Source organism: Falco peregrinus, chromosome 3 (assembly GCF_023634155.1).
Source record: "Falco peregrinus isolate bFalPer1 chromosome 3, bFalPer1.pri, whole genome shotgun sequence".
Classification (NCBI taxonomy): Eukaryota; Metazoa; Chordata; class Aves; order Falconiformes; family Falconidae; genus Falco; species Falco peregrinus.
This window is the reverse complement of record NC_073723.1, coordinates 51,520,738-51,544,728: the sequence shown is the minus strand read 5'-3', so window position 1 is coordinate 51,544,728 and position 23,991 is coordinate 51,520,738. Positions and strand designations below refer to the sequence as shown.

Genomic DNA, 23,991 nt, shown 5'->3' with positions numbered 1-23,991 from the left:
GGTTGTTTGTGTAGCTACTGCTGGAGCTCTGGGGAGAAACAAGTAAATTTTTTTAAAGAAGAGAAACAGCTATTTTTGATATAATTAGCTGATTTTTATATTGGTTACCTGGAGATTCATTGTGTTAATCTCTTTTGAGAATACAGAGCAGAAGATGTAATTAAGCATAGTTTCAGGTTAAAAGAAATTTTACCAAAGCATGCCATTTTAAATCTCTTGTGTAACTTGAGAGACAGATCAGTAACATCATTAAAAGGAGTTAATTCAGAAGTTAATTTCTGCATTTCCATAATTTGGGTTTTACTTAAAATTACCGTATGTGTATAGGATATAGATATACCTATCTAAAATACTAATGTCTTCTAAAATTCAGTGATCGTGTCACTAAGCAGTTAGAACTTATGTGTGAAAAGATGAGAATTAAGGCAGCAGTGTCTAATACTTTCCTCTAACTATGGGCTGCTAAAGCTTTTATCTCCTTCCCTGTCAACTGAGGGCTTCAAGAGCTTAGGGGAGGGTGAATAGGGCTAAATTAAGGCAAACTCCCCTCCGTTTGCTGAAACTGTGTACTTGAGGGGGGGTGGGGGTGGAAATCAACTGACCTACAGTCAGCTTGTAGTCACAAGCAACCTTTTTTGAAAGTGCTTTTACTGTCTTTAAAGGAGTGCAGTTAGATCCCAAACAAGTATTTTTTTTCTGTAAAATCCATACTTCTCGTTTCCAGCTATTCTGTTCTCTAAGGGTGAATTGGCTTCTTCGTGTGACTTTCGTTGCCCATGAAAAAGATCTTTTCCTTTGAATTTATATAGGATTCATTCTTTGAATAGAAATGGCACAGTGCTCTATGTCAGTGCCTTGTTTTCTTAACTTTGATTTTCACTTCTGTTTGCAAACATTTAGTGGTGGTAAAAGCGGTTCTGAGTGTGCATGAATGCAGCTGTAAAGAGGCTGATATTAAAAATGAGGGGCTAGAAATGGTCTTGAGTGTGTTCAGCCTAACTCCCTGAGTTACGAAGCAAGGACTAACTGTATTTTTCCTGGGGATTGGGGTTTTTCTTCTTGTTTGGTTTGAAAGCTCCCCCCACCCCCCCACCCCAAATCCTCCATTCAAAAAGATTCTGTAATGTGAGATAAGGTTTTGTAATACTTGCCCCTAAATCCTTAGCAACTCTTCTCCATTCCAAATCAAGCTGATGTCTGTCTGTTCTGTGCTTAGTGGGATAGGGATTGATGGATCACCATAACCTGTGTGGAAACTCCTAGATATTAAGAGCCATTCAGAGGAGTAATAAAGGAATTTATTCATAAGTAGAATGTATAAGTAATGTTTTAAAGACTGTTTTTTCCATATAGGAGTTGGTATAACTTAAGGTTTGTATCTAGAAAACTTGTGTGTTAAACTGCACAGGTAGGCTTCTCTTCACCTCTGACCTGTTGGATGCCTGTTTCCTCACTTGTGAGGTGGTTGGTTTGTTTTTTTTTTTAACATGTGGAGGAAAATTGTCTGTTTTTTATCTAGTATAGTTTACCTTCAGGACTGTATTACTTCTCCCCTTTTCTCTATTATGCTTCTGTCACATTGTTCACTTATCCAGAACCTGTCCAATAAGTCAGTTTAAAAGCTGTTAGGATTTTACACTCCTTCAAGTTTGTTCCGTGTATTTATAAAGTTAGCTCTGTAAGCACAGGCTTCTTGAAGCTGCAAGTAATCAGACAAAACAAAAGAAGTAAAATACTGTATTCTGTGAGGCAGCAAGCACTCTGTGTGGGGCATTTTTCCATCCTGTCCTGTGCACAAGGAATTGCTACTGTGATTGTTCTGCCTGCTTAAAAACATCTTGGCAAACCACAAATAATTTAGATGTGCTTCAGCTGGGTTGAGAACAATCTGGCTTCTAAATGACTTTTAAACTACCTATAGACCATCAGTTCTTTGCAATAGGCAGGATACTCTTGTTTCTTCTCCGAGCTTTACCTGTACCATTTTCCTGTCTTTGTTGCTGGTATTTTACAACTCTGTCTCTAAATACAAGCCCCAACTTAGGTCTTTCTGCCACACAGGCTAAACACCTTCCTTCTGAGATAAAAAAGTGGCCTACTTTGTAATCTTCTATTTGTTTTAAGAGCTTGTTTGAAATTCAAGGATGTTATCAAGCATAAGCCCATTATCTAAACTATTTTGTACATACTTGGAAAATTTTAGCCTGAATATAGATAAAACACACACAGTTTCAGCAGTTGGAGGTAGATGGACCATAAATCTAAGCATGGACGAGAAGGCTTCTCACGTGAGAGAGCTGGATTTCCAGGTCTTTTGAGTAGTTGGTGGAGTTGAAGTACATGCATATTTGTTAAGTGTTTGTGTTTTGCCTTATGGAAAACTTTCTTAAAGGCAGTGTTAAGTACGTGCTGTGAAAGTGTTCAGCTTCATTTTATTGACAGACCTTTCCTCCCCTGTCTCCCTGCTCTTACGTGTTTTTTCATAGACTGTAGCTTGTATTTCATCCTGACCAAAACTTTATGAAAAGTCCTAGATCAGCTTCAGCTACTCATGTCACTTAGGTTTTGTTGCCTTGCTGTCTCAATTAGCTTGTGAAAGCCTCAGCACAGATTGTGGAGAGACAAGAAGGTGCTGTGGGGAAAGCATTCAAAATGGTCTTGATTTAAGCTGTACTCAGAAGGGTTTTGCTACATGCTATCCTGCCCGAAAGAGTGTTTTTCTTTGTATTTGTCATTTGGAAGACACTGATGAGATATAATTCAAATACTACTTTGAATAAAATCAGTACAAAACCCTATGACTGTGAAGCTGTCAAACTGGTTCTGAATAACATGAGCTTCTGTTTTACAGCCTTTTTGAAAATCTGTGGTGCTTTAAGTATGTAACTAAATCATTTCTAGTTAGCATTTTGGAACAAATGGAACCTTCAACACTTAGAATTCTAAGCTCTAAATTAATTCTTTTATTTCAGAAGGATGGGAAGCTTAAACTAGGTTTTTTAAAAAAAGATGTCTAACATCTAGATAGACTCAGTATCTCCTTTTTTTTTAAAAAATGTTGCATTAGACATTTAAACTGCACAAAGAAAAATCACCTCCTTTCCGTGCATTTGTGACTATTCGTAACTGGATAGTTGTGTGTTTGCAGTTTGCTTGAGTAAATCAAAAACATTTTTCCCAATACATGTAAAAATAGTGAGTGTCCTTTACTCAGGATACCAACACAGTCTTAGTAAAACGTCCAGTTTTATTCATATAACTTACAATTTCTTCCTTGAAAAACTTCTAAGATTTTTCTTCTTACTGAAGTAGAATATATGTTTGTGTAAATATTAAGTAATTTGAACTTTTGAGTACCACAGCATATAGAGGATAGCAAGCTAAAATATGACTGTCATAAAAATAATGTGGGAAAATAACTTAATGGCAGTTCTTTTTACTAAATACATGGTGATTGGTACAATTGCTGATGTACATACGCTTATGGGTATAACTGAAAGAATAACAATGGATCGTGTTAGTTATTTGATATAGATAAAGAATCTCTGTTTTGGCCTGTGGGTGGGTGCATGCTGAGTCATGTTGGAAAGGACCTTCATGCAAATATTAGAACAACTGTTTGCTAATCAATGACATAACCCGTTTTAGACAGCTTTACAGCTTTGCTAAACTAAGTCCTTGATGCTACTCTTGTTATCTGGGTCACACATTACATTCTTACTGTTAAAGCAGACCCAGTGAAAGCCATTTCATGACTAGATATTGCCCTCTGCTGGGTCCCTCTAGTCTCCCATTGCTGTCCCTTTATCTGAAAAAAAAAAATATCTTACGTCATCATACTTTAAAAGATAGCTTAAAAACTATGTATTTGAAATCCTTTTTCCTCTCTGCCAACACAATCTCAGGTTTAAAATAAAACTTTCAGAGATTGAGCCTATGTGCTTACACCTTTACTTTAGCTTTTTTAGCTTTATATAGCTTTTATGTTTTTACTAGTGGGGTTAATTTGTACTGGACAAGTTTGGTGTTTTGTATTTTTTTAAGCTTCTGACAAGAGAAATTGGAAAGATTTGCCTGATAAAATCTTGATTCCTTAGACTATTAAATCACAATTAATATTCCTGGTGGTTTCTGAAATGATGGATATATTTTCTAAACCCTCTTTACTGGTTTCCTGCCTCAATTGTTTTGTACAAAATTGAAATAGTAATAAAATTCTCATTTTTTTGCTAATTATCACAATTCATAATCTAGCATTTCATATACTAAAGCATATGGGAAGACAGTTGAACCATTTAATATCTCATTTATGTTTCATTCACATATGAAGGTTGCCTATAAGGAGTTAACTTTTAAACCGAAGTCAGCCTGTGCATTTCGACCCTTCACCAAAACTGCTTGGATGTCATTTGAGGAGCTGTTTAACTGTTTAATTCCTGTATGGTTTTTCTTATGGTTAGGCACAACTGGACATGCGGTGTCTGATATAACTAAACTCTTGAGTTAGCAATGGTCTTGTTTGTAACAATGAAATTACCCTTAGATATAGTATAGACTAGTGAATTTATGCCCTTAATATTGGTGCAAATTTCTGAAATGAATTTTAAGCAATTTACACAAACTTTCTTTTGGAACTGCAGTGTGGTTTAGTGAGTGGGTTTATAGTATAGTTTTGTGTTGGTGTGATAACTATTTTTTGAGGATCTTTTCGGTGGAGGTATTTTAATTACTTAAAACTTGTTCTGTGGGAGCTTTTTTTGTGGATTTTTTTGGGGTTGTTTGGTAGGTTTTTTTACTGAACTTGCTTATGCCTTCACTGTTCCATAGTCTAACAACATTTGTGTCTGTAGTGGAGCAAGCTTCTTCATTAGTGCAATTTTTATGACCATTAATTAGTAATTCCATGCCTGCAGCTGTACTCAAGATGATCTTATTTGCATGAAAATGCAGAGGCAGAGTGAAACAAACTAAGTGTTGCATCTTTGCTTGCAAAGTTAGTCCAATTGGAATCTCTCTCAGATTTGGACTATATTCTATGTGTGCATGTATCCAGTCTTAACTACTCTATGTGCTAATGCTTACTGACATACACGTTTTGGCTCTTACACTTCATTACTGGTGTACCTTATACAACTTTAGAATGTTTAGGGTATTGCTGCATAAAAAATCAGAAGAGTGAAGAGGTCATTTGGAAGTTGGACTGCAGGAGATGAGGAATGGAGGTTTTCAGTGAGGCATGAACTTTGGTAATGAGAGATAGCACAGAATCAGAAAAACATGCTAGTTTTGTATTTGTGAGAAAGAGCTTCTCCGTGGATGCTGGTCAACGGGTGGAACAGCTCTGATGAGTCAGATAGTTAATGGCAGCTGCATTTCCCTCTGCTGCTTTTCTGAGAAGGGTAAGACAAAAGAGGTGACAGTGGGGAGCAGGGAAGGAGGTGAGAGAGGAGTGGCCATGAGCATGGTTAGAAGTGAGTAAAAACTAAACAGATCCTGGAGGCTGTTGACCATCACAGGAAGAGTCCTGTCTAAAAGGCTGCCTTCAGTAAATAATCTGATGCATTATGGAACAGAATTGGTAGAACTCAAAATTACTAGGAGCAATTAGTTCACTTCCTTCTGGTTATCCAAGAGGCAGGATAAAGGAAGGGGAGGACTTAGGTGAGGATGCCTTGATAATAGAGCTATTTGTTCTGTTAGTAATGTCTCACATTTACAAATATAATCAAATAACTGCAATTCTAGGTTTTATTAAAGTTACGAAGTTATACACTTGGAATGCTCACTCTGCTGGAGAGTCAAATTTGAGGTCTTGGCATCCTTAGTGTGAAAACAACAGCAACTGAAACACATTGAATTAACTGATGTCACTTTTGCAGTTTTGTTATGCTGAGATCTTTTATTCCTGCATCAAGATTTGTGGTTTAAGCCATTTTAATGTGTTAGTAAATCAGATGCATGTTCATGACATCCCAACTACTAATGCCTAAATCTATAAAAATTACTTCCCACCCCTCAAACTATATAAACTTTAATATTGTTCATATATTAAAAGCTTTATTATGATTTGCTGGTGTCTTAAGTACACTTCTTTCTTTTTGTTTTGAATTAAATGTAGGTTGGGGCCTTGTAAGGCAAAGTGGTATTATTACCTCTCCTTCCTTATGAAGCTGGCCACCTCTGTTTTGTGAATGCCCCTGGTAGGATGTATGTGAAAGGTAGAGAACTGGATAGCACCATGTGCTTCTGAGGTGGGCTCAGCCTCAAAAGTGGGAGCTGATGGGTAGTGGGCCGTACATGTGCTTATGGCCTTTCCTTTCTGAGTTGGTAGTCTGCCTGCCCCCTAAACATGCAAGTATAAAGTAAGCTCTTTTCCTTTGAGGACCTGTTGTGCTGTATTTGGCAGCTGAACTCAAAAGTATGACATGAAGCAGCTTAAGTTGTATTGAACGCAAATTTTAACACAGGGCAACTAGAACTACTACCAAAAAACCAGGTCAACATGCAACTGTCATTCTATTTAGAATTCATAATTTTCAAGTATTACTGCTGGTACATAACTGACAATGTCTTCATGTTATGAATATGCGTAATGAATTTGAAAGTAAAAGTAAAAATACCTGCTTCTGTAAATCTGTGTTCCGTCTTCAGTGAAATTACTGCTTTTTTTTAAACACTAGTCTTTGTGCCCTACCCTAAAGATATAAATACCCCTTCAGCCCTCTGGACCTTTTTCCCTCTGCCAAAATGTGCATGCTAGATTGCAATAAATGACTGAAGCTTCCGCTGTATTAACATAGTTTCTCATAAGCTATATATAGAATGTTTATGGCTGTGACTAGATTAAAATATAAAGGAAATCCCTATCAAAGTTGTTTTCATGCAGCCTAACTTTAGTTCAGAACTGTGTCTGTTGGACTAACAAATGTATAATTTCACTTATGTGAAATAAATAGAGATTACCACCAATGTAATTCTGTAAAGGAATATTACTTTAGTTATATGTATATAGCTTTAACTAAAAGGTAAGTATTAAGATGAAAGTTTGTAACTTCCACACTGCTATGACTGTTTCTTGGCTCCTGCCAAGAAATGTTCCTCAGCAAGTGGTATGTCTTCATAAGAAAAAAACCCAAAACTGATGAAATGCAAACTTTACCTTCAGTGTGCTTCCTAGAATTGCACCACCTCCGTGAAGTCTTCCAACGTGTGCTTTATTTTTCTTTAATTTTTAAATATTGTAAAAGGCAAAAGAAGTTAACCAGTTACATAATCAAATTTATCATGTTATATATGTGTAAAAACGTAAGTCCTGAAAAGAAGCAGAATAGCCCATTCACTTCTTAGAAGCTCTGCTGAGTATAGGCAATTTCTTTAATTCATGCAAGATGATAATTTTCTAACATTTAGGATTATAGCAAAACTGGCTCCAAATTAATAATTATTATGATAGTAATAATATAATCCAAATTATGATAAACATTGAACACATTGAATAAATTTGTTCTATATGTGTTCATTGATGTACAGCTGTTTACTTGAGCTGTGAAAATTTACTGCTACTCATCTCTTTTCTTACTAATTCCTATAGTTAGTTGTCTTGTTTTGTTTCTTTTGGGATAAATAATGGAAATGGATTTTTACATGATTATGTCAGACCTGTTTTTGTTGAACTTCTATTCCTAGAAATTTTCCACAGGTAATCTTAGGTTAGTCCTCATGAGCCTGCAAACCTGTATTGCTGTTGCCTACAGCTTTGCCAGTTGTGGACAGTAGTAATAAGACGCTATTCAATTGATCTGACACAATGCATACTTCAGCAAAATGGGGCAGAAAGCATTCAAGATCACTGTTGTTTTTGAGGGGTTGTGCGTGATTAATTTTGGAAGCACAGAGTGCTCTGGGGTCTCTGTTTTCTGTTTTCTTCTGGTATCATCTGTCTGTACTGAGTAGCTTTAATAAAGTCCTGTATTCTTTTATCACTGATAGAGATGCATCTACTTGGTTTTATGTGACTAAATCAGTGATGACTAGAATGATTCTGTGGAAAATATTATACTTGCATTATATGGCTGTTTCATCCATACATGCTAGAATTGCTTAGTACCTTATTCGCTATCCTGATCAATGTGTATGGGCCATGTAGAAAAAAATAGCGTATAGTAAATGTAGCTTTATGAATACTACTGATATATAGAATTATGGATTTGAGTTTTACTGAAGTACATTGAAACTTGGTTGGAAAACAGTTCAAAGAAGTGGAACGTACCTGTAATTCTAAGAGAGCAGAAGTTTCAATTAACAGAAATATCAAGATGTATCAAACCCTTTTAAAGAAGGTACGGTTTTCTCAGTGTGGGCTCACTGTACATTCGGTAGTGCATGGTTGAGGAGATTGAGTTCCACAGCAGCAGCTGAATGCTTTTGTAGTTACTGGAAGAACACGTATTGCTTTTCACTGAAAATGTCTATTTGCCTTGAAGAATCATGTTTTTATCATTATTGGAAACTGTGCTTTTACTATGTGTGTAGTAACGTTTCTGATTTAAAACAAAAAAAGTGTGGTTTACTATTGAATTGCTGCATTCCACTACTAACGGTAGTGATGGAGTTCTTTTGTAGGCAAAATTCCTGTGTCCAACTTCATTAATAGGCAGGTTACTAGAAATACTTCTGTTTTTTGGAGCCAGGTTACTGTGATCAACCTCAGGTAATTACCATATAATTACAGTAAACCTGGTAATACTTATTGACAGTAGGTTCCCAATAGTAAGTCACCCATTTTTTGTATGCATATTCACAGAGTATTTTGCTAGGCAAAAGAGTATGTGATATCAGCAGGGTAACTGGCAAACAAAAGTATAGATGATGTTTTTTAAAAAGTAGTTTTTTTCAGAGAACAATGTCTTCCAAAAACTTAATTCCACAGGAATATCTTTTTAGAATATGTTAGCATTTCACATGCCCTTGCTGTCTTCCCTCTCTCTTTTGTGTATTGCCCATTTCAGGGCCTGTTTAAGGTTTTGGTTGTTTTATGCTCTTTTTGTGGGTGTATGGTGTGTTTTTGTTGTTAGTACAGTATTTCAGTTTCTTGCTTTCTTTTGTCAAGGGCAAGATGCCTTCTGAATTGTTCAGGCTGAAAGGAACCTGTTATTTTCTGTGTTTCTCTTTGGATTTTTTTATTTCTTCCTTTCCTTGCCCCAGGAGAAATTGTGTTATGGCTTTGAATTTGCAAGGCTGACATCCCTCTTCCTTTCCCTGTCATTAAAAAACACTAATTTTTCTGCCAGCCTGAAGCTGTTAAATGGGATTTGAGAGCTTTTCTTTTTGTTACCATGCTATACATATGTTTTTTTCAGTTTCTGTTAGCTGAACGTCAGTGAGCAAAAGGTAACTCATTCATTCAAAATCGTTTCTGCTACAGACTTTTCCTGACATAGCTCTTTTAATGAAGAAGAACAGTATCCCTGACAGTATCCTAGCTTGTTAATGTGTAATTTATTGATATAATTGTTCTTGGGTCTGTATTAAAGTTTGTTTTTATGGTGGTTTTGGGGAGTGTGCTGGTAGTATGGGGTGTGCTGGTGTAACTATGGTAAAAGGCTCCTGGTACGGGTGTAACTTCCAGGAGTGATTGAAGCCAAGAGGTAAGGGAGTTTTTAAGAGAAACTGAATGTTGGTATTGATACTATATGTCCTGGTTTCAGCTGGGATGGAGTTAATTATCTTCTTAAGGAGCTAGTATGGTACTTTGTTTTGGCTTTGATGTGAGACTTTTCAGTTCCTCAGGCCTTGCTAGCAAAGAGGCTGGAGAGGCACAAGGAATGGGGAGGGGACACAGCCAGGACAGCTGACCTGACCTAGCCAAGGCGGCATTCCATACCATGGGACGCCCTGCCTGGTGTATATACCCAGGGGCTGGCCAGGGCAAGCAGGTCGTTGCTTGGGCACTGGCTGGGCATCAGTCAGCGGGTGGTGAGCAGCTGCATTGTGCACCACGTGTTCCTTCTTCCTTTCCCTCTGGATTTTATTCTTTCCCTTCCCTTTTTCATTATAACTGTTATTGTCATAACTGTTATTATTGTTCTTTCATTTTCATTCTATTTCAACTATTAAATTGTTACCTCAGCCCTCAAGTTTTACTTTCCTTTCCAACTCTCCTCCCCTTCCCTCTGGGTGAGGGGGGAGTGAGCGAGCGGCTGCGTGGTACTTAATTACCAGCTGGGGTTAAACAATGATGCTGTAATAGACAATTATTATAAAAAATAGTTTGGGATGTAACAGAAAACCTCACACTTCAGGTTGTGAGCCAATCTATGAAAAATCAGGTTTATGGCTCCCTCTTACAAGCAGCAGGGAGAAGAGCAGAGTGTAGGTTATCCCACTCTTGCCTATTACACAGTAAAGAATCATTTGATGTGCAGGTAGCTTGGACTCCCAGCTGTATTTGAAGGAGTATGTCCATGTGAATTGTTTAAAAATGTGATTTATTATAGCCAGTGTGCTCTGTCAAATTTGACATAAGTGCGGTTGTGTGTTCTGTCTTGATGCTGATTAAATCTCTGTACTAGTGGGTGATCTGGCATTGCCAGCTGTGGAACTGTGTCTTGACATAGTAGCAAAAGCAGGTCCATCACTGGAGCAATAAAGGGGAGTTGGCTGGAAAGTTGTTTGTGCTACTAAAGGATACTGAAGATTTCCTCCTCCCCCCCCCCCCCCCCCCCTTTTTTTTTTTCCTCTCTCTGCTCCCCCCCCACCCCGGTGTTTTTTCAGGTTATAGATATTCTGGATGAAAGTGTAGCTGAAACTTCTAATGTGTGCTGTGGGATAGTGTACTGCTTGCTGCTTGCTTCTATTAATAGTTTAGAATGTGATGTCTGAAGTAGCTGCATATGTATGAAAGTAGACTCTCCTGCTTAATTTATTTACTGACTTTATTCTTCTCTCATTGTTCCAAGGTATTAAATTCACTGTTAATTTAATGACTATCTAATAGCTACCAGTTTCTGTAGTCCAGTTTCATGCTTAAACTTCTAAATTAAAGCCCATTGGTATATGTAAGCATGACTGGGTGTTGTTTGTTTTAGGTGAAATACGTTTACTTCAACTCTTTGTGAAAACTTGGTAGATAGTGTTTGACAGTTCCTGTGTATGGTTCTGGGGGGTTGGGAGGTATTCTTGAGTAAAATCCATAGTGAGGTAAGCTTTCCGGAGAAACTGAAAAGAGGTTGGGGGTGAGGTTGCTTTTATTTTGTTTTTTAATCTTTATGAACCCAGCTATATTTTCACATGGAGACCCTTAGTCTAACATTGCAAACAGCTGTGCTGGATGCAATGCTGTACCTAGTGGTTAGTCACAGCCTACTGAGTGGAGTTTACCAGTCCTACAGCTCAGCCAGTGATAAAAACTCCTGACTGCTTTAATCCCCTTCACTTGGAACTGAGAGGTTTTAGCTGATGGATGCCTGTTACAGGGAACTAAAACAACCTGTCTGCACTTGTCTGAAGCTGGTTAGTGGTCCCATCAGGAAGTGGAACTGGGGAGAACAGTATTTGGCAGGCCCATGGTGGTAGAAGGCTAGATGCATTTCTTTCAATTGCCAGTTTGTTCCAGAAGGTACACCTGAGGTCTGGTAGTCTGCTGAAGAATGGGGGTAGTTTCTGTGATTTCCTATTTCTGAAGAGCTGCAAACTAGAACAGAAAGATGTTGTTTCATTGTCCAAGTTCTGTAAATGAAATATTCAGATTCCATGAAGGAGTATTTCAGAGTTTTTTTAGCAAATATTTTATGTATTGCCTCAATTAGAGACAACTGCAAGTGTATGCACCATTAACATACAACTTAGGTTGTGCCTTCTAGAATATTTGAAGTGGTGGGAAGAACAAGAATTTTTTACTTTATACTTGCAACCTTAATTTCCAAAAGATCCAGACTGTCATTACCTGATAGGTAGAAGTTCTTGCAGTTGTTTTAGTGGAAAGAAAGCCCAATCTTACATGCTTGTTTTGTTCTTCAAGCTAGGTAGATTTGTATTGTGTGAAGGTTATATAGCATGACCAAGGCAAAAGTGCATGAGGGAATGCTCAGAACGGCATTAGTATTTATGTCATTTTGCTGGTAGTTTCTAGGACTGTAATTATAAAGGTAAGGGTTGTTTTTTTTATCCACTGTGTTAATTTTTAAAGTATTCCATGTCACCAGAAATTTTATCAACAGTGGTTTTCCAATAAAGCATTCAGTAGTGACTTCAATTGAAGTATTGAGGATAAAACGTTAATCATGTATGCCAGGGCAATAGAAGCAGTTTAGTGGGGTCTTTCTGGTGTGTGTTTGTTTGGTGGTTTGTTTTTTTTGGGTTTTTTTTGTTTTTTTCCAAGCTAGGAAATAGTGATCTGGTAATCCTTTGTTGCAAAAAGCTCTAGTAGACATTTATAGTTAAGATGTGCACAGCTTGTTGTTCTGCCCCTCTGACGTCTGTTGACTGATCAGGGTATCTGGGAGAGGTGGTCCAAATTTTAAATACAGAATTGCATTAAAGAAAGTGTGTTGGGTCTGGCTGAGGACCATAGCACCCTCCTAGTGCTGCGCTTGTGTTGGTAGCTGGAAAGGTGGTGATAACGCACCAGTGTCTTGGCTACTGCTGAGCAGCGCTCGCACAGCATCAGGGTTGTCTGCCCAACCTTCCCCCCATCCTCACCAGCAGGCTGGGGGTGGGCAAGATCTCAGGAGGGGACATAGCCAGGACAGCTGACCCAAAGTGACCAAAGGGCTATTCCACACCATATGATGTCTGCTCAGACATAAAAGTTAAGAGAAAGGAGGAGGAAGGGGGGGCATTCATTATTTACAATGTTTGTCTTCCAGAGCAACCGCTATGTGTACTAAAGTCCGCCTTCCCGGGCATCCCCATGCCTGCTGATGGGAAGTAGAGAATAACATCTTTTGTTTTCCTTTTCTTCCACGCATGCAACCTTTGCTAGTGCTGCATTAAACTGTGTTTGTCTTGACCCACAAGGTTGTGTTTTTTTTCCCATTTTCTCCACCTGCCCCTGTTCTGCTGAGGAGGGGAGTGACACAGTAGCTTGGTGGGCACCTGGCATCCAGCCAAGGTCAACCCACCACAGAAAGATCTTGCACATTTCTTAGGAACTCATAAATAAAGGAATAGAATATGTTTGCAGAAGTGAACTAAGTACCTTAAATATAGAAGTACTCTTACAAAATGGTAGTTTTATCTTGATTTATACAATCATTTCTGGTCACCCCAACTCAAATGTTGTAGGATTGTGTAACTTTCTGAAAGGGAACCTGTTTGAACATAACTTTCATGCAGTTTTGAAAACTAACATTTATTTTTTTCTGGGAGTGTTTTTAATGGGTTGGAATCTCAGTAGGGTGGTGTGGTGTGGGTTTTGTGGGCTTTTTTTTTTTTTTAAACACCAGGTGTGTTGACTCTTAAATACAGAGTAGCGTTTTGCTACATAGTTCTAGCACTGATAGGAATGTTAGTGTGAGGAGCATGGCATTTGCTGTCAGATAGTTTTGTCTCTTTTTAGAGCAGATCAGAAACCTTTAGAAAATAATTTAGAAGCCCTTCACTGCTCCCCTTGGGCAGTTAGGGGATCTAGTGAGCACAGACAATGCAGTGGAAAAAATGTGATGAACACAAGACAGTCATGAAGGGTTGTTATTTTCTAACAGCTGTCATCTCCTATAGTTCAGTGTGTTGTGTACAATTTTATGATAGAACTGAGCCAGTCCAATGGCTTTTTGCTACATAAAGCTCCCTTATCCGCATCCATGGTTTTGCAAAGGAAGGCACTGAAAGACACAGCAGTCAGCTCTGGCATTTGTTGATCTTGCTTTCTGAGTAAATTTGATTAACTGGTTGGATTTCACTTTTGCCTGAAGAAAAAAGACGTCTTTTTGCTAAATTAGTGTGCCAAAGTGGATAATAGAGGAGCCTGTTAAGTGCAAGAGCAACATAGTTTTGGGAGAAGGCATAGAATGTCTTCTCCCCCGGCTGTGAGCAGTTGGGTCGTCTCAGCTGCACTGCAAGGTAGTAATGATCAGAAACAAACTTAAAGCCTGTTTGCTACTGTCTTTATGTGCTTTTTAAAGAGGTGAATTCTAAATCAGAAGTTCTGCAGTCAGAGCAAGCATTCTGAGAAATGGTGGAATTTAGAATCCAATCATTATCTTCTCCTGGGGCTTAAGTACATGGGGTTTGTGGGTGGGGGTTGTTTGTGGGGGTTTTGTGTTTGAGGCTCCATGTACCAGTCAGAAACTATTCAGTCATGTGATGCAAACCATGAAGTTTAGTAGAAGTTTATTCTGCTGGTTTACTTATTTTATAAAAAAAGATGATCATTAGCCTTTTACTGCCAGATTTGATTCCAGAGAATGTATGAATATGGAGCAAAAATAAATGTCTTGTGCTCTATAATGTGACAGAAGCATGATTGTCAGTTCTCATCCCTAGCCTGAACTGGGTATGTAAATGTACAGATCTAATGGTAATAACAAGTCAGGATGGGACCAGAAGAATGGGCAAATGAATTTCAACAAAGCTTTTTAAAAGGAAGTATGCCAGCTGATCTGCTCCTTGATGTACTGTGCTAGTGCTTTCAGGTAATCTTATGTGAACTCTTATCTGTGAAAATAAGCTTCCAGAGTAGTTTGACTCCATTAAAACATATTTTTACATTGAGGTTATCTGAGTTTTTGCTGCCATGGCTGCACTTTCATGCTAGTTCTTAGATCTCTCTGTGAGCTGGGCTGGTTTGTTAAGCTGTCAGGAGACTAACCAAAATGTATAATCTTCTGCTCAGTTAGCAAGCTGAAGTAGCTCATTATGGCTCAGATGAGTGGCAATACCAAAGTTGGAAGGAAGGTGAGGCCATACATGAGTGATTTAATTTCCTTGTGCTATCTTGATAACTATACTCTTCATGCTTTTCCCTGGGGATTTGGAAAACTTGGAAGCAATAACTTCTGCAATTTCTAGGAGCCTCTCTCTTGTCAGCATTATTTAAAAAAAAAAAATTGTTTTAAACACAGTTTGAGAGAAACTGCAGTTGTGAGATAAGCTGTTTGAACAGTTTTGGAAGGGTGTTTTATCTATTTACCTATACTGGCCCATATGCATATATATTGACTAAATAATCATATTGTGTCCTATTGGTCTTAATTTTTTTTCTCAGAGACCACTTGTAATACAGGATAGGGTAATATAAAACCTGAAATCCCAGCGACTGAATAACTGATACGAAAAACTGTTTTCTTTGATCCCCATCTTTTTCAAATTTGCATAGTATGTATTCCTTGCTAAGAACTTTGTGTGTACCCAGTCTTAGAGTTTTAGTTTTATAGAGTACCTGGATTCTTCTGGTACAAGAAAGGTTTTGTAGTAAAAAACATGGAAAACACAATAGCTGTAAGTAACTATGAGAAAAAATATATAGCTATAAGCAGCTATAAGAAAACTGAAGGTTGATTGTATTGTAATATTGGTACTACATAATTGTGTATATTTTATATGAAAATAAAAGCATACTATGATTGAATGCACAAGTGTTAATTAGCTTTGTTCCCTACATCAGTGCTGAAATACCATTTTAGCTTCTGTGATGTCAAGCAATTAAGCATCCACTTGTTTAATACCAATCAATATCTGTCTATTTTCATGTATTACAGTCATAATTCAGTAATTATAGTTCAGTAAGTGAGTATTCCTCGGCTCTCTTTAGGGGAAGTACATCTTCATGTTCTGTTGCGAATATGTCATTATCACTCTTCAACAACTTAATCAGTTTTCAGATAGTAGTGTTTTTTAAATCAAATGAAATCAAGATGTTTCAAGATTTCTCTTAAAGTTTGCATTTATTAAGGTCATTTGTGTTAAATGTTGCATTCTTTAATTATTTCTGGGGGGAATTTGCCACATGAATTTTATGTGGATTCTAGTTGATTAAATCTTTGATAGACAGGAAATTGGTTTTGAAATGTACTGACTCTGAACAGTACTGTTCTTGGGAAAGAGTATCTGAATTAAACCATCTCAAACGAAAGAGGCCTTTCTTATTTTCTCTTTTATAATTTGTATTGCTGTCACTTGGTAGTAACTAGCTTCCAGTGGTTACTTGCTTCAACACAATTTGAGTGCTAAATAAATTCACGCAGGAAATCCCTGTTTGGCTTTGAAAGTATATTCAGCAGTTGCTAGTACATAGCATATAAAAGCAATAAAATAGTTTACCTTTTCCTTGATGTGAGCAGTATTAATTATTTTCTCCTTTTATCTAGTTAAAGTACCTCGTAATTTTCGCTTGTTGGAAGAACTTGAAGAAGGGCAGAAAGGAGTAGGTGATGGTACAGTAAGCTGGGGCCTTGAAGATGATGAAGATATGACACTCACCAGATGGACAGGAATGATTATTGGGCCACCAAGGGTAAGTGTCATGAATTAAAATATCTTTAAGTTTTTAGGCAATGCCAAATGCAAAAAAAAAACCCCAACAAACCAACCCCAAACCATTATTTTTCTACAGTGTAAAGGATTAGTTAAAATTCAGTGTATGAAGTTGTAGAAACACTGTGTTTGTATTAGAATTCATCACTTCCTGGCATGTTAGTAAGTGTTTTCAGTTGTGATTTGAGACTTACTACCGAGTTTGGAATATATTTAGTCTGTATTTCCACCATTACTGCACGTAAGTATACAGTGATAGTACAGTAAACAGGATAACTGTCTTTCCACAGTTTATCGTATCTGCCTAGTAATTTCAGTTATGTAGTAAACTGGCAGTATATTTTCAACTTTCACAAGTTTTATCAAATCGTCTTTCAGTATAGCAGTTTATGCATTTCAGTTGAATCTTGCCTAAAGACCAAGCAGTTTTTCATTACTTCTATTAAGATAAAGTACATACACAAAGTTCAAAACCTTCTGACCTTCTAAGTTCTGTAGGATGTCATCTAGACTGATAAAACCTGCAAGAGATGTAACCATCTCCTGTGTCTGAGTATTGTTCCCGTCAGATATGAATGGACACATCTCTACTTGACTTTTGTGCATGCTTTTTCATGAGCTACCATATGATGCAAAAGATCACTGTGTAAATGAGAACTTCAAATGAGTATACATCAGGTAGCTGTAAGTTAGCATATATTTTTCACTGCTAACATGAGGTTACTGCCATGTGTGTCCTTCAGTACTGCAGGACTTACTGGAAGAACTATCCAAAACAAGAACTGAGATCAGAACTTGGCCTCAGTGAAGATGCCTTCCACAGTAAGAGTTCCATAGACGCAGTGTAATTCAAGCTCCTTGTGGAAGTCAGAGTTAGTTGCAACTTGCACAGACTGTTTTGAACATCTGCATAATTGTGCTGAGCTTCTAAGATTTGGGTGCATTTGAGGAAGAACCAATCTGAAATACAAGCGTAATGATGGTACACTTTGGATGGTAGCTTGTGTGGAATCACAGTGTTTAAATACATTTTGAAGAAAATTTGTAGTCTTATGGGTTTTGAAAAGAGCTTGCAAATATGAGCTAAGTAGTGCCTCCCTGACTCTCCAAATAGCCTTCAGAACTGCCTGTGACTGCTTTCTGGTTCAATGTAAGGTAGATGCCCAGCACATCTTTGAAGGGAGCGATTATTATGTAGGACCTAATATGTTTTAAAAAATAAATAAAAAAAGAAACCAACCTGGGAGTTACTTTTAATTCTGGTCAATTTATATTGCTGTCATTTTACTTTCTTTATGAAACAGTGCACGCAAGTAATATTTTGGGCAAGTAATACATTTTGGAGATATGTAGTCTTGCTGATAGAATGACTTGCAGTATGTGGTGATTGTAGGAAGTGAAAGCCACTGGCTCCCAAGCCAGTGGTGGCACCTTTAGTTGAATTGCATATTCGATTTCAGGATTTGTAGAAGATGGATGTTTTTGGAATTGCTTGAGTTCTGTAGACAGCATGCAGTTAGTCGGAACACAGAGAAGGTTGCTAATAATGTCCATGTTATTATATATATATTATATAATAGATAATACATACAATACATGTCTTCACATATATGGCTTCTCTAGAGCTGTGCAAAAATTGCTTATCAGTTTTGTTTTTTTTCTTGATTCATTTGAAACGTGAACCAGCATGGAGGGAGGAGGGGAAGATTTGGTTTAGATTAAAGGAAACATTTTTCTGACTCCCAAAAATGAGGTTTTAGGCTTTTTGAGGAGCGGGCCAGGGATGCTTGGCTTGCAGGAAAGCAGTGACTTGAAAAACTGAGCAAAATTGAGAAGCCACCTGGTTAGGAATAAAGGAATGAGAATGAGTGCTGTTCTTAGGATTTTTCAGAGTTGTGAGTAGCGTATATACATTTTTGCCTCTTTCCACTGTAACGGACTGCATCCCTCTCGAAGGAAGTAAATTGTTTTATCTGAGAGAATAACGAGAATTTCTGTTGCTGTGTTTTCTTGCAGTAGGGGCAGCTATGTTACCTGTAGCAGGATAAGATTACTTTCATTGGGCCTTTAGCTTTTAATGTGAAAGAATAATAGAAAAACCTTTTTTCTAACAAAGGATGTCCTGCTTTGCCTTGTTTCTTTCTGACCTACATGCTGCTTGGTCTCTGTGGCTCCTTGAAATTATAGGACATGGTTAGGGTACTTCAGTACTCCAGTTCCCACTCTGCCTTGACCACAAAATGGACTGTCATTTGATAGCTTGACTGCATGATTGATACTTCTACTCTGAGAGAATGACAGCTGGCTGATACAGAACAGCTGAAAGATGGTGCTTCTGGAAAGTTCAGAGGCATGTTACTGCTCTTCATGTTAGCTGTTACGTGTTGTGCCACTGGAAAGACAGGTATAGAAAATGGGTTTATCTTCCTTTTGGAACACAGAGGTATGTGCATCCGTGACCAGCAAAGCCACTGATACTTTTAGTTGTGCATGGCCTACTTGACAAGATTAAAAAAATGATAGGACTGTATTCATTTATAATTGGACTTTCAATGAAATAATTTGCACTTACAATGATCAGTTCCATGGTCACTTTGTAGTGATGTCTCTGCAAACAAGCTGTCACTTTACTGTCCAAAGTTCCTAAATCCTCTAGTAAACCAAACAATCTTCAGCTGTGAAGTCTTAGATATCTGTTGGAATGTTAATTACCTCCAGAATATGTTTTTTGCAAATACTGTTTTTGTCTTGTACTTGGTTGTGTCTTAACTGTTGGGTTATTGGCATCTTTGTCTTTCTCCATTTCTATTTTTTTTTTTCAGATAGGTTTTTTTTTTTAACAGGGGAAAGCGGTAATTTTCCTAAAATTATTGATTTTTCTTTTAGCCCCCTACTGTGCCAAAGTTGTTTTAGGAATGCAGGTGGGTAGGAAGGATAAGGGTAAATGTGAATTAAAAAGGATTTTATTATCTTAAAACTTCTGTATGGTATAGTCAATAAGTAGTGTAATTTATACATACTTATCAAGTAATCAATGTAACTAAAACAGTGGAATATCAGTCAGTAATCCAAGACCATCAGTTGGACATAATAACAGATTTATAATTATTTCATATTTCTTAATCTTTATTCTTCTTGCCTTTGCTTTGTTTTTTTAATGATTTATTAATATCAACTTTCAGTAAGATGCATTAGTCTGTCTTTTTGCTTTCTAGACAAACTATGAAAACAGAATATACAGTCTGAAAGTAGAGTGTGGACCTAAATATCCAGAAGCACCTCCTACAGTTAGATTTGTAACTAAAATTAATATGAATGGAATAAATAATTCCAATGGAATGGTAAGTTGAAATGGTAAGATCAACCATGTTGTTAATCTGTACTATAAATTATTTCTGTGAAAAACACAGGTGAGGAATATGCTTGTTGGACATAGCTTTCATATTTAAATTTTCCAATATAAGTACTAGTTTAAGTCAAATTTTGGTTGCCTACTGCTACACATCTTCAGGTATTTACAGTATGTTAGTGGTTCTTGGTGGCTTATCAATGAGATGAGCACTATCTATAGTATTGAAACAGTTGTTTCTTTTAAATGAAGCTGGATATTTTAGTTTTGAACAGAAAAAAGTGTTCAAGCTGTGTGTAGGTATCTCCCTTGTAATACTCTTGTAAAAGGGTATTAGATTCATATTGTAACAGGAGTATTACAAACTTTTTCTGATGTTTCCATTAATAAAAAATGGAGGTTATTCCTGATGAGTCTCTGGAGGTAGCAACTCATCTGTAATGAACTGATATATTTAAACTCTTACTTTCTTTGTAGTGGGTTTATTCAAATCTAGGGTGATTGTGAGCTTCAGTCTTAAGATCTTTTGAAATAGATAGTCTTAACTTTCATTTCAAAGATCAATTTGCAATAAGATACTTTCACTGATCCAGCCCTTAGGGTGGGATGAGTGATGATAGCACCTCAAGCAAGTTTGTTACTCCATTATTTACTAGCACTTTAATGCTGTGAGTAAGGCTGACATACCTCATTGCTCAGTGGAAAAAGGTGTGAACTGTCTTGTATTTACAGTGATATATGTGTATATTGGCAGGAAATGCAATAATATATCACACTCATCTGTTTGTTTGTCTTTAGCGAATGCAGAGTAATTGGGCTAAGGTAATAGTTAACATGGAGTCAGAGAGCGTGTTTGGATTTTAAATAATATGTAAGATTTAAAAGAAAGATGGACTTGCATTTGTGTGATAACAGTACTGAAATGTGAAGCTTAAGTATCTCCATGACTGTAGTGGAGGGTGAGGCTCTCAGGGGTTCGCTTCAGCTGCTGTAGGGTGGTGAGCAGCTGGTCATCCAAAGCCAGTGCACTAACACTTCAGACAATCTAAAATTAATTTGAAAGGACTTTTTGTGTATAATTTTACTCTAACTGAAGATTTTATTAAAACTGCTATCTACAAACCAGCTCTTGTTCTTCATCACAACTATGGCTCATTGCCTAAGTATATGTGTTTATTAAGAAGTTGTGACTAGCAAAAGCTGGCAATCTGGAATGCAGCAGAGCTTTTAGTATGTTTATCATACTTTTTTCATACCTCTCCCTAGTAACATCTATTATTCTTAATCAGCAAAGAAATGTGGTCTCATTGCTTCATCTGTGCATGCCTGAGAGTAGAGGTGTTGGTTCCTGGAAGCAGAATCCCAAACTTGTGCCTGAAGGCTCATATTTACTGAGCCAGTTGACTTGAGCTTTTGTTTGGAGAAGTCTATTATGCTTGCTCAGCTTGCTGAGGAATAGTGTGAGTATTGTGACAGGAAATTCACCTGGCTGTTTTAAAAGTACTGTTAAAATCCAGTCATTGCTGCAGGTGTGTTTGATTTTAATAAGTTTGTAAGCTTATACAAAACCTTCATTCAGTTTTTCCCCAACTAGTGTGTCTTACGAAGTGTTTGCTATGCAAATGCATACCTTATTTTTTTAGTAGACTTAAATAGATTTGACTAGATAGTATTTTTAATGAAAACAGTTTCGTAACTAATGAATTTTAAACACAGGTACTATGCAATTTTTAAGGTGCCCATTGTCCTGGTGTGTTGCATTTTAGCTTATTTGACTGTTGTGCTTGCTAGAATCTGTCAGATAAACTGGGGGCACATTTAGCATCCTGGAACAGTTCACGTTGCTGCTTCCTGTTTTAGTTCCTTCTTGTTTCTTCCAAGCTGCTCTCCCACTGTATGATTAATTGTCATTTGATGGATCATTAAGTGGTTTTCTGCATTCTTTGAAGGAATGATAGGGTTGAGTTTTCAGACAACCTCTACTATCCATGTTTCTGCATGCATCCTGGTTTTTTTATGCGTGGTCAGCTTTTGATTACATTCCTTATAGATGTCATGAAAAAGTTGGTGACTTGCAGAAAAGAGACCCGAGATAAACAGTAACCAAAATGGCATGTTGTAGCAGGATTGCCATGCTACTCAAAACATTTGTAACATTAAGGTATGCTTTACAGGAGACCTGTGCCATATAACACCTGAAGAGAAGTAGGGCCCCCAGCATGAGTTTAGAGGGGAGTTCTGTGGAGTTCGAGAGTGAGTGGTGGAGAGGGGGGTAGATGGATATGTGCTAGAGGTACTGGGATATAAGGAAGCTAGTCTCCTTGCCTTGTTGGCAGCAGTTCTCAGCCTTTTTGGCTTACAAGTAAGTCCCTTTACACTTTGCATGAAAAGTGCATTGTGTGTAATGAATTTATCAATGCTGACAGCTACAAGCTTATTGACTTTTTCGGTTGATTTTCCAGAGAGAGGAGTTTTGCTAGTAACTTCCACCAGCATATCTTCAGGGATCCCTGAGACTGCCGTTTGATAAATTTAACGCGGGAAAGGAGAGGGTTGCTTCAGAAGTATTTTGTCTCAAAAGACTAAACTTAGGTGCTCTGAATCGCCCTGTTAAATTGCTTTCCTTATCTGCAGGTTAGTTTTTGAGGTTATCTGCTTTTCAGTTTACCTCTGGAACTACTGCTGTTGTATACAGAATTAGGGTACCAAGTTCAAAAAAGCTAGTCCATGTACTTATGTAGGGCCAGACAAAATGTCTTTATATGCTAATGGCATCACTGTTGTAAAACTGCATTTAAATTGTCATTCTTAATGCTGTGGGGTCTCTTCTCTTGGAGACTTGTGCATCTAGTACTGATAAAACACAGGTTGCATTCTGACATGCTGTTTATTTTCCCATGGTCTTTTGAGAATGTCTGATTTTTGCATCTGTGAGAGTGCTCTTCAGCAGTCTGTTTTGCAGGATTTGCAATCACTTCTGTTCATTTAAATATTATTTACAGCTGGAAAGAATTGTTTCCTTTAAACTCACTTGAGACTGTCAGCTATAAACCTGTAAACTATTGTCCAGTTATTGCTTTGCATATGTTTATTGTAGACTAAAGCAGTTTGCTACTTCTTGAAGTTAAGATACTGGGAAGATTATAAACACTGAATATATATTGTATAAAAATATTTGTAATAATTTCAGTTGAAAATTAAATGTCAGAAAAAATTATGCATTATACATATTGCTTTTTGTGCTGCTGTTTAAGGATTTACAGTGGTGTACCCCCAGAAGAAAATAGGCTTCAGGTTGCAGTTTTCAGTTTTATTTGCTTTTACATGACCTTGAAATTTCTCCTTCTGTGTCCCAGGATGTGTACTTTCATATTACTTAATGCTTTTTGTGTGATTTGAACATAGTTTGTGTCATTCTTCCAAATATCTTATTATTGTTCTTCATAAAGGGAATTTATTGTGCCCTAACTCAGAAATAAATTCTGCAACACACAGAAAATGGAACCTGAGCCAAAATCTTTACTGCTGCAAGATGTCAAGAAAAAAGTTGGTGACTTGCAGAAAAGAGACTTGAGATAAACAGCAACAAAAATGTCATGTTGCAGTAGTCTTAACTCGGAAAACATTCATAACATTGTTAAAGCAGAGTTTACAGTCTGTGAGTATGTTGTTACAAATTCCTAGCCAAGAAAGAAAAGCTGGAGGAGCTTACTTTTAAGTGATCAGGTTTCATATTCCAGTACATCCAGTGTATATAGAATTGCATTGTCTCAACAGCACTGGTGACAGACTGCTGTGTGCTGTAATTGAGACAGATCTCCAGACTTGAGAGAGCCTACAAAGGAAGAGTTGAGAAGTGAGCAGAAGGAAGACAGCATAAAAGCTGAACTGCCAGGCTGAAGACAAGATAATCATTTGGGGGAGTCCCAGAGCAACTGCATTTCCAGCCATTTTTTGCTTACCCAGTCTTTATCTAAGTATTTAGTTATATTGGTTTCCTTCCTCAAACCTACTGAAATCTAAACATACCTTTTTCTTATTATCCATGTTGCTTTACCAGTGATTTTCTAAAACAGTTTATTATCATGTGGGCTTTCACCCCCAAGTGCACGTCTTTGCTGGTTGGAAATCTTTTGTGGCAACCATTACCTGGTTCTTGACAGTGGTTT

General features: G+C 37.3%; 1 protein-coding gene across 3 annotated transcripts in view; it reads left to right on the top strand.

Annotated features, from left to right (window-relative positions):
* UBE2V2 (ubiquitin conjugating enzyme E2 V2) overlaps positions 1 to 23,991 on the top strand; it is a 29,603-nt gene that overhangs the window by 2,178 nt on the left and 3,434 nt on the right. Inside the window, exons 2-3 of one of the 3 annotated variants that reach the window (XM_005241411.4) lie at positions 16,308 to 16,453; positions 19,689 to 19,814. In XM_005241411.4, coding sequence (XP_005241468.1) covers positions 16,308 to 16,453; positions 19,689 to 19,814 — 272 coding nt within the window. Of the gene's footprint in view, positions 1 to 16,307; positions 16,454 to 19,688; positions 19,828 to 23,991 lie in introns of all 3 variants that reach the window. The other 2 variants (XM_055799077.1, XM_055799075.1) reach the window with 2 other exon arrangements.